Raw genomic sequence first — 14,803 nt, 5'->3', positions numbered from 1 at the left:
CAAATTAGCAGGTGATAGAGGACAGAAGGAAGGAAGTGGCCCACAGGATATAATTTCAAATGATTTCTTTGATGTTTGACTCCAAGAAGCCAGATAAATCTGCCTAGCAGTTATAAATACCAAAAAAGTAGAAGATTTTTTAAATTAAAACTTATTTTTTAAACTCCTTTTTTTTCATTCAGTTGCATTAGAGCCGTTACAAATAATTTCACATTGAAAAAAAGATGTGTCATCAGAAATTGAACTGTTGCATTAAATTAGGTTTTTGCATTACACTTTTTTATATCACAATCTTTAAAGATTTGCGACCAAATGAAGCCAATTAACCCCTTAAATACCGCTGTCAATCCCGACAGCAGTATTTACATTGTTGCAAGGGGGTCACAAGACCCTCTTAATAACCATTGGACCCTCGCGATAAGAATCGCAGGTTCTGATGGTTACAATAGCATCCTGAAGTCATGTGATGACCCCGGAGTATGGTAGCCTGTGAGAACCAGCAATAAGCTGGCTCTCACAGGCGCTGTCAGTGAGACACTGACAGTATTATACACTGCTGCACATGAGTAAAGCAGTGTATGAGACATGTGATCAAAATGAAAATTATACATGTTCTACAGTAGGACTAAGTGAAAAAAAGTTAAAAAAGGTCAAATGAAATTTGTAAAAAAAAAACACAAAAAGTGCACACAAATCACTAAAATCTGTTTCGCCACTCAAAATGCAGCGTTGTGATAAAACAAAAATAAACAACAAAAGTATAAAATAACATAGCGAAATTGATATCGCCTCATTTGTAATGACCCACTCTATAAAACAGGCATGTTATTTATTCCATTTGGTGAACTTTGTAAAAAAAATTAATTAAAAGCATGCCAAAAATGTCACTTTTTTATCACACTCATAAAAAAGTGAATAAAAAGTGATAAAAAAGGCACAGGTAAAAATGTTTGCACAAATAAAAATGCCAAACCGTCCCGCAAAAAACAAAGCTCTAGCATGGCCTATTCGGCAAACAAATAAAAATATTACAGCTCTCACAATATGATGATGCAAAAAAATGAATTTTTGTAAAATATTGTTTTTAGTCTGTAAAAAGAGGAAAGCATAAACAAATTAAAAAACTGATATAGCTGTAATCGTACCGACCCTACGAACAAATCGTTCATTTTTACCGCATGGAATAGCTGAATTGCTGGGTTTTGTCGATTCTGTGTCTGAAAAATCTGGATGAAAAAGCAATCAAAAACATAATATGCGCCCCAAAATGGTACCAAAAAAATCTACAACTCTTCCAGCAAAAAATACACCCTCATACAGCTCCCAAAAAATATAAAAGTTACAGCTCTCAGAATATGGTGACAAAAAAACTACTTTTTATTAAAATGCAATTTTACTGTGTGATAATAGCAAAACATAAAAAAGAACTATATAAATCTGTTAGCACTAATCGCATCAACCTGATTTATTAATCCGCCTTATCACTTTTACTGCACAGTAAACTACATAAAAAAATAAGAACTATTCTTGGACTGCCGTCTATTTGTTCATTCTGTCTCCCAAAAATCAGAATAGGGTTCGGCGCACATTTATCATGCACTCTCCGTTGAACGCTTACATTGGGGTTTCCATGTAAACTCCCCAAAAACACGATTCAGACAAAACACTACATGGAACCACTCATTTAAGAGTCAGATGGAATAACTTTCGACTGGTCGCTGATCCAGCAGTGTCACATCATTTTAGGCATCTTTTTAGGCAAACAAGTGCACATATCTGTGCACGTTTAAAAAGATGGATACTACCAGAGCAGACGGCAATTGGAGTATGAAGAGTCTCCATCTGCCTTATTATGGCAGGTTTTGTTAGGGGTTTCCTCTGAATTGAATTGTTGTATGATTTATACAGAAACACAGAAGTAAGTGCTCAGCGTAGAACACAAGAATGTGATACTGAAAAAGATCAAAAACTATTATTTACCCCAAAATGTTTCCAATAAAAACCATGCCCCAATCAGGTCCATGATCTATCACTGGACATAAAATGAGTTCCCACCTTACTGGTAGAACAAAGACTCCAGAAAAGTGACATGACCCAACCCCCTCAAATAAAATCTAGTGAATTCTGCGCTCCCAAATCCAAATACCCCCTTCTTCTGAGCCCCACTGTGCCTAAACCACAGTAAGTAGCCACATGTTTGGCAAATTAATGGAGAGAATGCATTTAATTTATGGGTGCGTATGGCCTGAAGCACAAGCTGGGCACAATGTATGGGTGTGCTACAATATATGGGGGCTCTACACTGCATGGTGACACAATGTATGGTCACTAGACTGGCAGATTTGCAATTCTACAGAAAAAAGGCCTGGCATGGATGATGCATAGACATAGACATACTGATAGGGAATTTAAATTGTGAGCCCCATCAGGGACAGCGATGATAATGTGTGCAAACTGTAAAGCACTGCGGAATATGTTAGCACTATATAAAAATAAAGATTAGTATTTATTATTATTACAAAATAGTCACTACAGCCATAAATGAATTGAGAGGTGCAGTTTCTATAATGATGTCACTTCGGGGTTTCCTGCTGTACTGGCACCTTTGATCCTCAGCAAATGTCACCAGCAAACTATTCTAGCAAAATCTGTGCACCAAAAGACAAATAGTGCTCATTCCACCCTGACATGTGGCCTGACAGTAATTTCTGAAAACACATGGGGCAGCACAGTGTTTGGAAAAAATTGTGCAATAAATTGTGGGGTCTAGTTCTACCTATTAACCGTTGTGCACCTGACCAATTTGCAGCAAATACAAAAGTTACATTTTTACCGCTAAAATGTCATATTTTCACATCACAAAATACAGAGGCACCTATGAGTTCAAAATGCTCACTACATCCTCCATAGATACATTTCTTGAGGTGTCTAATTTCCAAAATGGGGTCACTTGTGGGGGAATCTGCTATTTTCACATGTCAGGGGCTCTTGAAATGTGACATGGCATTCACAATCTATTCCTGGCTAATAGCACTCTTTCCTTTCCTAGGCCTATCATGTGCCCAAGCAAATGTTTTTGACCATATATGAGGTATAGTCGCATTCAAGACAAATTGCATAATAAACTATGGGGTTCGTTTTTTCGTGAAGAAAGACAACAAAATTCTGTATGACTACCTAATTTTATCAAACTAAGTGTAGTTCCTTTGGGATCAAAATGCGCAGTATACCCCTGGATAAAATTCCTGAGGTGTGTAGGTTCCAAAATGGGGTAACTTGTGTCTTTTTTTACTGTTTGGGCACCTAAGGGGCTCTCCAAATGCTACATGACGCTCGCAGACCATTCCATCAAAGTCTGCATTCCAAAACATCACTCAGTGGAAATTGTACAACAAATTTGGGATAGATTTTCTTCTTTTACCCTTTTGAAAATAAAAAAATTGGGGTTAAAAGTACATTTCTGTGGGTAACGTGATTTTTTATTTTCACAGCTCAATGTCATGAATTTATATGAAGCATCTGGGGGTTCAAAGTGCTCACCACATTTCCAGATACATTCCTTAAGGGGTCTAGTTGCCAAAATGAGGTCTCTTGTGGGGGGTTTCCACTGATAAGGCGCATCAGGGGCTCTCCAAATGCGACATGGCTTCCGCTCTCGATTCCAGCCATTTTTGTGTTTGAAAATTCAATGTGTGCTCTTTCCATTCCGAGACCTACAATGTGTACCATGTACCATGTGTACCATTTCACCCACATATGGGGTATCGGCATAATCAGGAGAAATTGCTTAACAAATTTTAAGGCTCATTTTCACCTGTTACCCTTGTATAATTAACAAATTTGGAGCTAAAGTAATATTTTGGTGAAAAAATGTTAATTTTTTCCTTTCACATTGCTTTAGTTTATGTAAAGCACCTGAAGAGTTAATTAACTGCTGTTATATACAGTATGCCACCCAAATTCACTTCAAATGTAATGTGGGCGCTAAAAAATGGTTTTGTAAATTTTGTTGAAAAAATGAGAAATCTCTGGTTAGCTTCTTTAACCCCTTACTGAACTCAGACGGAATAGTACGTCCGAGGTCAGAAGCCCCGCTTTGATGCGGGCTCCGGCGGTGAGCCCGCATCAAAGCCGGGACATGTCAGCTGTTTTGAACAGCTGACATGTGCCTGTAATAGGCACGGGCAGAATCACGATCTGCCCGCGCCTATTAACTAGCTAAATGTCGCTGTCAAACGCAGACACCCTGTGGTCAGCGCTCACAGCACACCTGATTTTCTGCTACATAGCAGCGAACATCAGATCGCTGCTATGTAGCAGAGGCGATCGTGCTGTGCCTGCTTCTAGCCTCATGGCAAAAGTAAAAAAAAAAGTGAAAAAAATGTGAAAAAAATAAATAAAAATATAAAAGTTTAAATCACCCCCCTTTCGCCCCAATCAAAATAAATCAATAAAAAAAAATCAAATCTACACACATTTGGTATCGCCGTGTTCAGAATCGCCCGATCTATCAATTAAAAAAAAGCATTAACCTGATCGCTAAACAGCGTAGCGAGAAAAAAATTAGAAACGCCAGAATTACGTTTTTTTGGTCGCCACAACATTGCATTAGAATGCAATAACGGGCGATCAAAAGAACTTTTCTGCACCAAAATGCTATCATTAAAAACGTTATCTCGGCACGCAAAAAGTAAGCCCTCAACCGACCCCAGATCATGAAAAATGGAGACGCTACGAGTATCGGAAAATGGCACAATTTTTTTTTTTTAGCAAAGTTTGGGATTTTTTTTCACCACTTAGTTAAAAAATAACCTAGTCATGTTAGGTGTCTATGAACTCCTACTGACCTGGAGAATCATAATGTCAGGTCAGTTTTAGCATTTAGTGAACCTAGCAAAAAAGCCAAACAAAAAACACGTGTGGGATTGCACTTTTTTTGCAATTTCACCGCACTTGGAATTTTTTTCCCGTTTTCTAGTACATGACATGCTAAAACCAATTATTTCGTTCAAAAGTACAACTCGTCCCGCAAAAAATAAGCCCTCACATGGCCAAATTGATGGCAAAATAGAAAAGTTATTGCTCTGAAAAACGAACATGGAAAAATGAAAAATCCGAAGGTCATGAAGGGGTTAACCTTTCTAGCTTTCTAACAAAAAAATAGGAAATTTTATTTATGAAGTACTTTGTGTCACAAAAGTCTCTGATTTAAGGGCCCAAAAATTAAAAGTTTGAAAATTGCTAAATTTTCAATTTTTTGCAAAATTTCCATTTTTTCATAAATATATGCAAGTTATAAGGAAGATATGTTACCACTATCATGAAGTACAATATGCAACGAAAAGCAATTTCAGAATCAGTGGGATCCGTTGAAGCGTTCCAGAGTTATTACCACATAAAGTGACACTGATCAGAATTGTAAAATATGGCGGTTTGGTCATTAAGGCCAAAATTTGCTTGGTCACTAAGGGCTTAAATATGCCTAATAAAAATCAGATTTTATCATATTATGGAAACTAGTTTCTCTCTCAGTGGGGATTAGGGTGGCTGTTAGGTCTTTGTAGTCATATTTCAAAAGAGTGTGTTCCTGTTACTTTAATGGATGTGTTTTTGACTTTCTTTTGATTTTGTCCTTATCAGCAGAGACTTAATTATATTGTCTGATAACTAGTGTTGAGCGATACCGTCCGATACTTGAAAGTATCGGTATCGGATAGTATCGGCCAATACCCGAAAAATATCGGATATCGCCGATACCGATATTCGATACCAATACAAGTCAATGGGACACCAAGTATCGGAAGGTATCCTGATGGTTCCCAGGGTCTGAAGGAGAGGAAACTCTCCTTCAGGCCCTGGGATCCATATTAATGTGTAAAATAAAGAATTAAAATAAAAAAATATTGATATATTCCCCTCTCTGGCGGCCCCTGGACATCACGCTGGTAACCGGCAGGCTTCTTTGTTTAAAATGCGCGCGTTTAGGACCTGCGAATGACGTCGCGGCTTCTGATTGGTCGCGTGCCGCCCATGTGACCGCCACGCGACCAATCAGAAGCCGCGACGTCATTCTCATTCACTAAACTCCTAATTCTAGGAATTTAGGACCTGCGAATGACGTCACGGCTTCTGATTGGTCGCGTGGCGGTCACATGGGCGGCACGCGACCAATCAGAAGCCGCGACGTCATTCGCAGGTTCTAAACACGCGCATTTTAAACAAAGAAGCCTGCCGGTTACCAGCGTGATGTCCAGGGGCCGCCGGAGAGGTGAATATTTTTTATTTTAATTCTTTATTTTACACATCCATATGGATCCGATACCGATACCCGATACCACAAAAGTATCGGATCTCGATATCGGAATTACTTGCGGTATCGGAATGCTCAACACTACTGATAACATCACTCTACATAGCTGGATCCACCATTTACAATAGGTGATTGCATAGCTGACTCTGCTCCAGTTCCTTCACAAAGACCTTTGCACATTAAAAACTTCATTACAAAAGATAGTCTGTGTCAGTCTATTGCTCCTAATGAATATGTGGATTTCCTAAAACAACGGGAAATCAGAAAAATGAAAATAAAAACCCTATAAACAAATTGGAGTATGACTAGAGATTTCAGCTCAACCAAATAGCTGTTTGTGGACACTTGTGCCCATCACAGTTGGGTATATGATAGGGTTGAACTACCATTTCATGCTTCAAGATTTTTGTGTCAATCAATCTATGGGCAGCAATAGAGGAATAGTTTTCTAACTCCTGAAGGAGAACTAATTTCCAGACTTCTACATTGGAAGCATTGTTAACAAAACTCTCTATACCAGCTACAGTGGGGCAAAAAAGTATTTAGTCAGTCAGCAATAGTGCAAGTTCCACCACTTAAAAAGATGAGAGGCGTCTGTAATTTACATCATAGGTAGACCTCAACTATGGGAGACAAACTGAGAAAAAAAAATCTAGAAAATCACATTGTCTGTTTTTTTATCATTTTATTTGCATATTATGGTGGAAAATAAGTATTTGGTCAGAAACAAAATTTCATCTCAATACTTTGTAATATATCCTTTGTTGGCAATGACAGAGGTCAAACGTTTTCTGTAAGTCTTCACAAGGTTGCCACACACTGTTGTTGGTATGTTGGCCCATTCCTCCATGCAGATCTCCTCTAGAGCAGTGATGTTTTTGGCTTTTCGCTTGGCAACACGGACTTTCAACTCCCTCCAAAGGTTTTCTATAGGGTTGAGATCTGGAGACTGGCTAGGCCACTCCAGGACCTTGAAATTCTTCTTACGAAGCCACTCCTTCGTTGCCCTGGCGGTGTGCTTTGGATCATTGTCATGTTGAAAGACCCAGCCACGTTTCATCTTCAATGCCCTTGCTGATGGAAGGAGGTTTGCACTCAAAATCTCACGATACATGGCCCCATTCATTCTTTCATGTACCCGGATCAGTCGTCCTGGCCCCTTTGCAGAGAAGCAGCCCCAAAGCATGATGTTTCCACCACCATGCTTTACAGTAGGTATGGTGTTTGATGGATGCAACTCAGTATTCTTTTTCCTCCAAACACGACAAGTTGTGTTTCTACCAAACAGTTCCAGTTTTGTTTCATCAGACCATAGGACATTCTCCCAAAACTCCTCTGGATCATCCAAATGCTCTCTAGCAAACTTCAGACGGGCCCGGACATGTACTGGCTTAATCAGTGGGACACGTCTGGCACTGCAGGATCTGAGTCCATGGTGGCGTAGTGTGTTACTTATGGTAGGCCTTGTTACATTGGTCCCAGCTCTCTGCAGTTCATTCACTAGGTCCCCCTGCGTGGTTCTGGGATTTTTGCTCACCGTTCTTGTGATCATTCTGACCCCACGGGGTGGGATTTTGCGTGGAGCCCCAGATCGAGGGAGATTATCAGTGGTCTTGTATGTCTTCCATTTTCTAATTATTGCTCCCACTGTTGATTTCTTCACTCCAAGCTGGTTGGCTATTGCAGATTCAGTCTTCCCAGCCTGGTGCAGGGCTACAATTTTGTTTCTGGTGTCCTTTGACAGCTCTTTGGTCTTCACCATAGTGGAGTTTGGAGTCAGACTGTTTGAGGGTGTGCACAGGTGTCTTTTTATACTGATAACAAGTTTAAACAGGTGCCATTACTACAGGTAATGAGTGGAGGAAAGAGGAGACTCTTAAAGAAGAAGTTACAGGTCTGTGAGAGCCAGAAATCTTGATTGTTTGTTTCTGACCAAATACTTATTTTCCACCATCATATGCAAAAAAAAATGATAAAAAAACAGACAATGTGATTTTCTGGATTTTTTTTCTCAGTTTGTCTCCCATAGTTGAGGTCTACCTATGATGTAAATTACAGACGCCTCTCATCTTTTTAAGTGGTGAAACTTGCACTATTGCTGACTGACTAAATACTTTTTTGCCCCACTGTATGTCTGCACAAGAAAACTGTAGGTGTGTTCTATAAAAAAGTCTAAAATAGGGAAACAGAGCACACAATAGGGTGATACAATATGGAGGTGTTTATAAGGCATGTGCTGAAATGTGGGCACATGGTCTGTACGATAAAGGCTATAATGCTATAATGGTCACTAGTGGCCACCTTTGTTGCTTAGCAAGTTGCTATATGCAGGAATATGCTTCTCAACAATGATATCTACATTTTATACAGCATCCAGAGGAGCATGCCACAGTTTTTTTGTCATCTTGCTGTGCATATAAGCCCTAAAATTGACCTGAGGGAAAGAGTAAAGATTTATTTAAGCCTAAACCACTTTTCTTGAAGATTTATCAGATTTTTTTTTTTAGATAGTAGAGATCAGGACTCCATGAATAAATCCAGAGTATTTGCACCCATTAGTTAAACAATAAAATAAAGTATGCAATAACTAAATGTAGATAAAATTTTATAAAAGAGAACAAAACATATATGCACCTGATCAAGAACGGGTGTTATAAGAAGGCCTGGTCCCCATAAAAATTGTCTGTCAATTGCCCAAGTATCTGGATCCGAATAGAATCTACAAATAAAGGATTAGAAAGATATGTTTCAGCCATCAGATATTACACTGCCTATAAAATTTGTTAAAAAAAGCCATTTTTTTTTATTTTGAGGCGTGTTACCTATATTGAAGTGAAGAGCCAAATGTTCTCTACAAAGACACTTTCTATATTATGAACATCTAAATACGGTAGTTTCCTAACACATAATAATGGCTGTGATCCTAATATCCATGAAGAGAAATGAGAATCTAAGCTTCATCTGTAGGAAAAAATACCATATCAGCCTGTATTCAATGGAGGAAGAAGCGTTGATACAGTGTGCCCCTTAGACTTTGTGCACTTCATTCACAGAATACAAGCTGCTATAAAGATCTGTCTTCTGCTAACAGGGCCTGGGAGACATAGGGAAAAAACAAGACTAGTAACAAAAATGTTGCTGACAAACTTGTTTTCCTTCTTAATTATATAGTAGTTCTTCTTTTTTTCATGCCTGCTAGTGATGAGCGAGTGTACTCGTTGCTCGGGTTTTCCTGAGCACGCTCGGGTGACCTCCGAGTATTTGTTAGTGTTCGGAGATTTAGTTTTCATCACCTCAGCTGAATGATTTACAGCTACTAGCCAGCCTGAGTACATGTGGGGGTTGCCTGGTTGCTAGGGAATCCCCACATGTAATCAAGCTGTCTAGTAGCTGTAAATCATTCAGATGCTGCGATGAAAACTAAATCTCTGAACACTAACAAATACTCGGAGACCACCCGAGTGTGCTCGGGAAAACCCGAGCAACGAGTATACTCACTCATCACTAATGCCTGCATTTTGGCATCCATAACTGCAGGAAAGAAGTCTATATTTAAAAGGGCGTCTCAAAAAGAAGATTTTAAGATAGTATTTCGTGATGGTACTTACTCATGAAGTAAAGGCCTCACTACAGTCTCTCCCTTGGTATGTGCTTTGTAGAAGAGAGTGTAAAGGTATGGAAGGAGAGTGTATCTGATCTTTAGATAATGTATTGATGATTGTACAAGTACAGAACTTGCTCCAAAGAAGGCAGGGTCTTGTGCCTGATGTGAAATAAAATCAGTAAAATAACATTTTAATACTTAAAAAAATACTTTTTCACAAGTACTAGAATTCTGCTATAAAAAAACAACCAGGGCAGAAATTAGATAAATATCTACTTCTCTAAATTCTCAGGGTCAATTGTTATCACCAGACACAAAGTTTTACCCACTTAAATAAAGTAACATGTGAGAATTTCTGCCCATATAAGGCTTTTCAGCATGACATCATAAACGTCAGCGTCTATGATAGAAATATGACCTTTTGGAGAACAAGCACATAGTTTATCTTTTCATTTTATTTATTAATCTCTTCCCTCTATATCGATGTACTTATTTGTCATGCTCTTCCCACAAGAAAACATGATGGCACATCCAGTGGATGAGCAAATTACAGTGCTGGTTGTAATATACCGCTGACATTCTGCTCCAATGATCGGTCAATGAAAGATCACAGTTATCTTGTACCTATGCCATCATAAGTAGGTAGCCACTGTAATATACAGCCAACACCAGTTGCTTATGACTCATGAGTGGTGTAATCCTCTAATGTGACTATATATGAAATTGATATCAATAAATTTTAATTAAAAAAGGTTTCCCTCTTCAAAAAAACAATTAGCACATTATTTTTATCATCCAGATAGATTAGCTATCCCAAACCAACCAAACCGTAAATCCATGACTGACTGGAGCATGCCGTAGTAGTAGCAAAATCCAAAAAATAGTAGGCTATAAGTCTAAAAGTTTATTATTTCATCATGAGAGACAACAAGCCACATTGGAACAAACATATCCTTGATAAACCTAAACGTTTCAATGGCATCCATTCTTAGTCATTGTTTTATACATATCTCCCATTGTGCAAAAAATAAAAATTAAATTAAAAAAGTCTGAAATACTGTTTTTCCCATTTCTCCATATAAAATGGAATAAAAGTCATGCAGTAACATGTCCCCATGAAAGAATAATAAATGTATACTCTTAAGCTACTCTCACACTAGCGTCGTTTGGCCTCCGTCGCAATGCGTCATTTTTTGGAGAAAAAAATGCATCCTGCAAAGTTGCCCGCAGGATGCGTTTTTTCTCCATAGACTTTCATTAGCGACGCATTGCGACAGATTGCCACACGTCGCATCCATCGTGCGTCGTGTCTTGGCGGACCGTCGGCACAAAAAACGCTACATGTAACGTTTTTTGTGCGCCGTGTCCACCATTTCCGACCGCGCATGCGTGGCCGGAACTCCGCCCCCTCCTCCCTGGACCTTACAATGGGGCAGCGGATGCATTGAAAAACTGCATCCGCTGCCCCCGTTGTGCTTTTACTTCACAGCATGCGTCAGTACGTCGGCCCGACGCACTGCGACGGGCCCGTACCGACGCTAGTGTGAAAGTAGCCTTAAATACAATAAAGTCGGCATTTATACCGCATGGTACAAATAAGTACAAAATACCAATAAGGAAATAAATACCGTATTTTTCCATTACTCACATGAAGAAATATGTTAATCAATGAAGCCTCATTCATATCTTACATTTAGTGTAGGCAATGGGTAAAGCTTACTAAGTTTATGTTAAAGTCAGCTGTGACAGCTGTAGAAGCAATAATGGGATATGTTTATTACATATGTCATGAACTTTTCAGTAGCTTTTTATAACCTATGTGTTTATGGATGCTATTATGGCCTATCAGTGAAAGATGGCATCCATCACCATCATCCGTTAAATATGCAGTATATATAAGGAGCTATCTACACATGTGTATGACAGATGCCCTTGTATGGTAGCTGTCAAGGCTAAATACATATATATATATATATATATATATATGTATATATATATATATATATATAGAGAGAGAGAGAGAGAGAGTTTGGTTTATATTTTTTTACTCGATACCACCAGATAAAATAGCTAATTATTACTATGCTAATTTCCACTATTTTTGCAACATACTGAAATATAGTGTCTAAATTTTCAGTTAGGAAAACTTACCCTGTAATTTTCAGCGTTGTGATTTCTAGAAAAGGGATAAAATGCCCCAACTTGCATCCACCGAGTGCATAGTTCTTCAGTGCAATCATCAAAGAAGCCACAGATATCTGCACCAATCTGAAGGCAAAACAATGAACGTTTTTTCACCATAATATAATATATTGTATATTGCTTCTATGCAGGATGAACGGCTTTCCTATAATAAATGTTTTATCCTAATAAATATTTTTCACTGGATAGGTGATGTGTGTCTGATGGCCGGTGGCACCATGGGAAAGGGGGAGGTGTTGTTCTGAGAACTTTGAATGAAGCAGTAGAGAATAATGCATGACGCCATGACATACCAGATCTATGACAGAAGGAGACAGACAAGTAAAGTACTTGGCTGTTTATGTCAGAATGACACTCAAAAAAAACTAAATATATTTAGGAATTAATAAATCTAAGTACCGGTACGTACATATAATCCCTAAAAACTTCACTTTTAATACTATCATGTAAAACCCATACCCAGTATTCAAAAAAGCATCATGAACATCTATACTATTTCTTCCTGATGAACCGTGAGAACGGGGAAACGCGTCGGGGTGACACCAACACATGCTAACTTATTTTTATAATTTATCAATAATAGTGTCTTTGGCTAATGTATGACCCTGAATGGAATTTGTCTCGATATGTATTCGTACTCCTGTCCATGATGGGTCGAAAATAGGAATAGTCAGCTGATTGTGGACTGAACTATTGGTTGTCATTATATTTGAATTATATGCATTGGGTTGGTATGGTTATTTTGCTATCCGGAGGTGCCTTTCAAGGCCTAAATGGTGATTGATTTATCTATTAATGTTTAATATCTTTTTTTTTCACCACTGCTCTAAGCTTTATGGTTTTCCTACCTGTATTGAGAGGGACATTGTTGGGAAGAGAGGGATAGCCTGCGTTGAGTGGGGGCGCCAAAAAATCGTCTCTTAGGGTGCCAACCTCCACAGCAAGGCAGGTGTGAGCAGTAGGTTTATTTAGGACCTTTCTAGGTGAATGAATCTGCTGATTTATTTTTTCTTTATCATTTATGGTATTGAACCAAGTTTTTTGAATACTGGGTCTGGGTTTTACATGATAATATTAAAAGTGAAGTTTTAAGGGATTATATGTACGTACTGTTTATGTCAGACCCATTTACATTGTATGCTTGAAAACTGCTTCATATAAAGAGAAACTGTGAGCAGATTTTTGCTCTCATCTGAGAGCAGCATAATATAGGCAAAAAGAGACCCTGAATCCAATGATGTATCACTTATATTATTGGGTGTAGCCATTCTGACACAATCAGACCTCTTACACCAGGGTCACACTTGCAACTGCAATGCGAGAAACTCGCACAAGTCTCCTGCATCAATACCCGGCATTGCTGTTGGCACTCGGGACCCGAGTGTGTGGCTGCATGTATTTCTATGCAGCTGAACGCTATGGTCTGAACCGCCGGCGGCAGTGCTGGGTATTGATGTGAGAGACTTGTGTGAGTTTTTCACATTGCAGTTGCAAGTGTGACCCTGGCCTTAGACGTAGAATGAAGCCGAGCTGAGAATGCTAACCCTGCCAACACAAGGCTCTGTGTGCACAAGTCTATAGACAGTGAGGTTCTTATTAAAGGGGGTGGGGGCATTGCCGCCCTACTGTAGTCCAGCAATGTTAATCTCTTATATGTCCAATGTATAGGTGAAAAATATCTATTCTGAGAAAATCCCATAACTACATATCTGATAAAACAAAATCTTACAGTAAGGTTTCTTTACAGTAAGGGTAGTCAGAGTGTGGAGAATCCTACTGCAAGAGGAAGTAATGGCAGATACTATGCCAGCATTTCACAAAGGTGCGAATGCTTTTCTCACAACAAATGGCATTGTGGGTTATACATAATCTAGTGACAAAATGTATAACTGGTCAGCTTTTCAACTTATGGAATTATTTCACTTTGAAATAAATGACATAAAAGTAACATTTAGACTTTTTAAAATGTAGATTTTTAGTTACCTATTGTGCCATACTGGTAAGAGTTCGTTAGGAAAATGCTTTTTGGGAAAAATATCTAAAATAATTCCACTGTAAAGGAAAGGACAAAGCGTACCTAGTCACATCTCTTGTTGACTGCCTTGTACAATGACTTACACAGTTACTACCTATGGATAGCACTAGAGAGCAAGTTTTTTTAGTATTTTTCTAGTATACTCAGTGTCGGACTGGGGTGACAAGGGCCCATCAGTAACATGGACTTTGGGGGACCCACTTTTAACCTGCATGCAAATATTATACTACATTTGTTCACAAATTTACCTATATCTCTATATAATAATGGACTGGGTAGCGTGGTTAATGAATGATGAGATGCTGCTTTTTTCTGTACAGAGTAAATCAAGTGAATTATGCCAAGTACTGCACATACAGTGTGGGTTGGGGTTCCAGATCTACACAGGGGCCCACCGGGGGATTCCCCTGTTACCCCGTGGGCCAGTCCGAGCCTGAGTATACTTATTGTCTACAAATCCATAAAGCCTCATTCACACTTGTTGTTCATGTACCTGACCTATCTGAGTTTTTCATGGATGGAACCCATAACTATCATAGTCTACATAGCTGCTTTTAGAGCATCATGGAGATGTCATACAAGTCTATGGGTCTGAGAATATCATGGAAAGCACACAGATGGCATTTATTTGCAATACGTCTGCTGTCCGTTT

At 38.7% G+C, this 14,803-nt stretch overlaps 1 protein-coding gene across 2 annotated transcripts in view; it reads right to left on the bottom strand.

Moving 5' to 3' along the window:
- The window catches only part of SI (sucrase-isomaltase), a 427,600-nt gene that overhangs the window by 292,784 nt on the left and 120,013 nt on the right, over nucleotides 1–14,803 (bottom strand). For both annotated transcript variants that reach the window (XM_069727394.1, XM_069727395.1), the window contains 3 exons: nucleotides 12,066–12,182; nucleotides 9,919–10,073; nucleotides 8,945–9,029 (listed from right to left, as the gene is read on the bottom strand). In XM_069727394.1, the coding sequence (XP_069583495.1) occupies nucleotides 8,945–9,029; nucleotides 9,919–10,073; nucleotides 12,066–12,182 (357 nt within the window). The remainder of the gene's footprint in view (nucleotides 1–8,944; nucleotides 9,030–9,918; nucleotides 10,074–12,065; nucleotides 12,183–14,803) is intronic.

This window comes from Ranitomeya imitator, chromosome 5, assembly GCF_032444005.1.
Source record: "Ranitomeya imitator isolate aRanImi1 chromosome 5, aRanImi1.pri, whole genome shotgun sequence".
In the NCBI taxonomy this organism is placed as follows: domain Eukaryota; kingdom Metazoa; phylum Chordata; class Amphibia; order Anura; family Dendrobatidae; genus Ranitomeya; species Ranitomeya imitator.
Note: the sequence above shows the minus strand (reverse complement) of the source record. Positions and strands in the feature narration are given on the sequence as shown.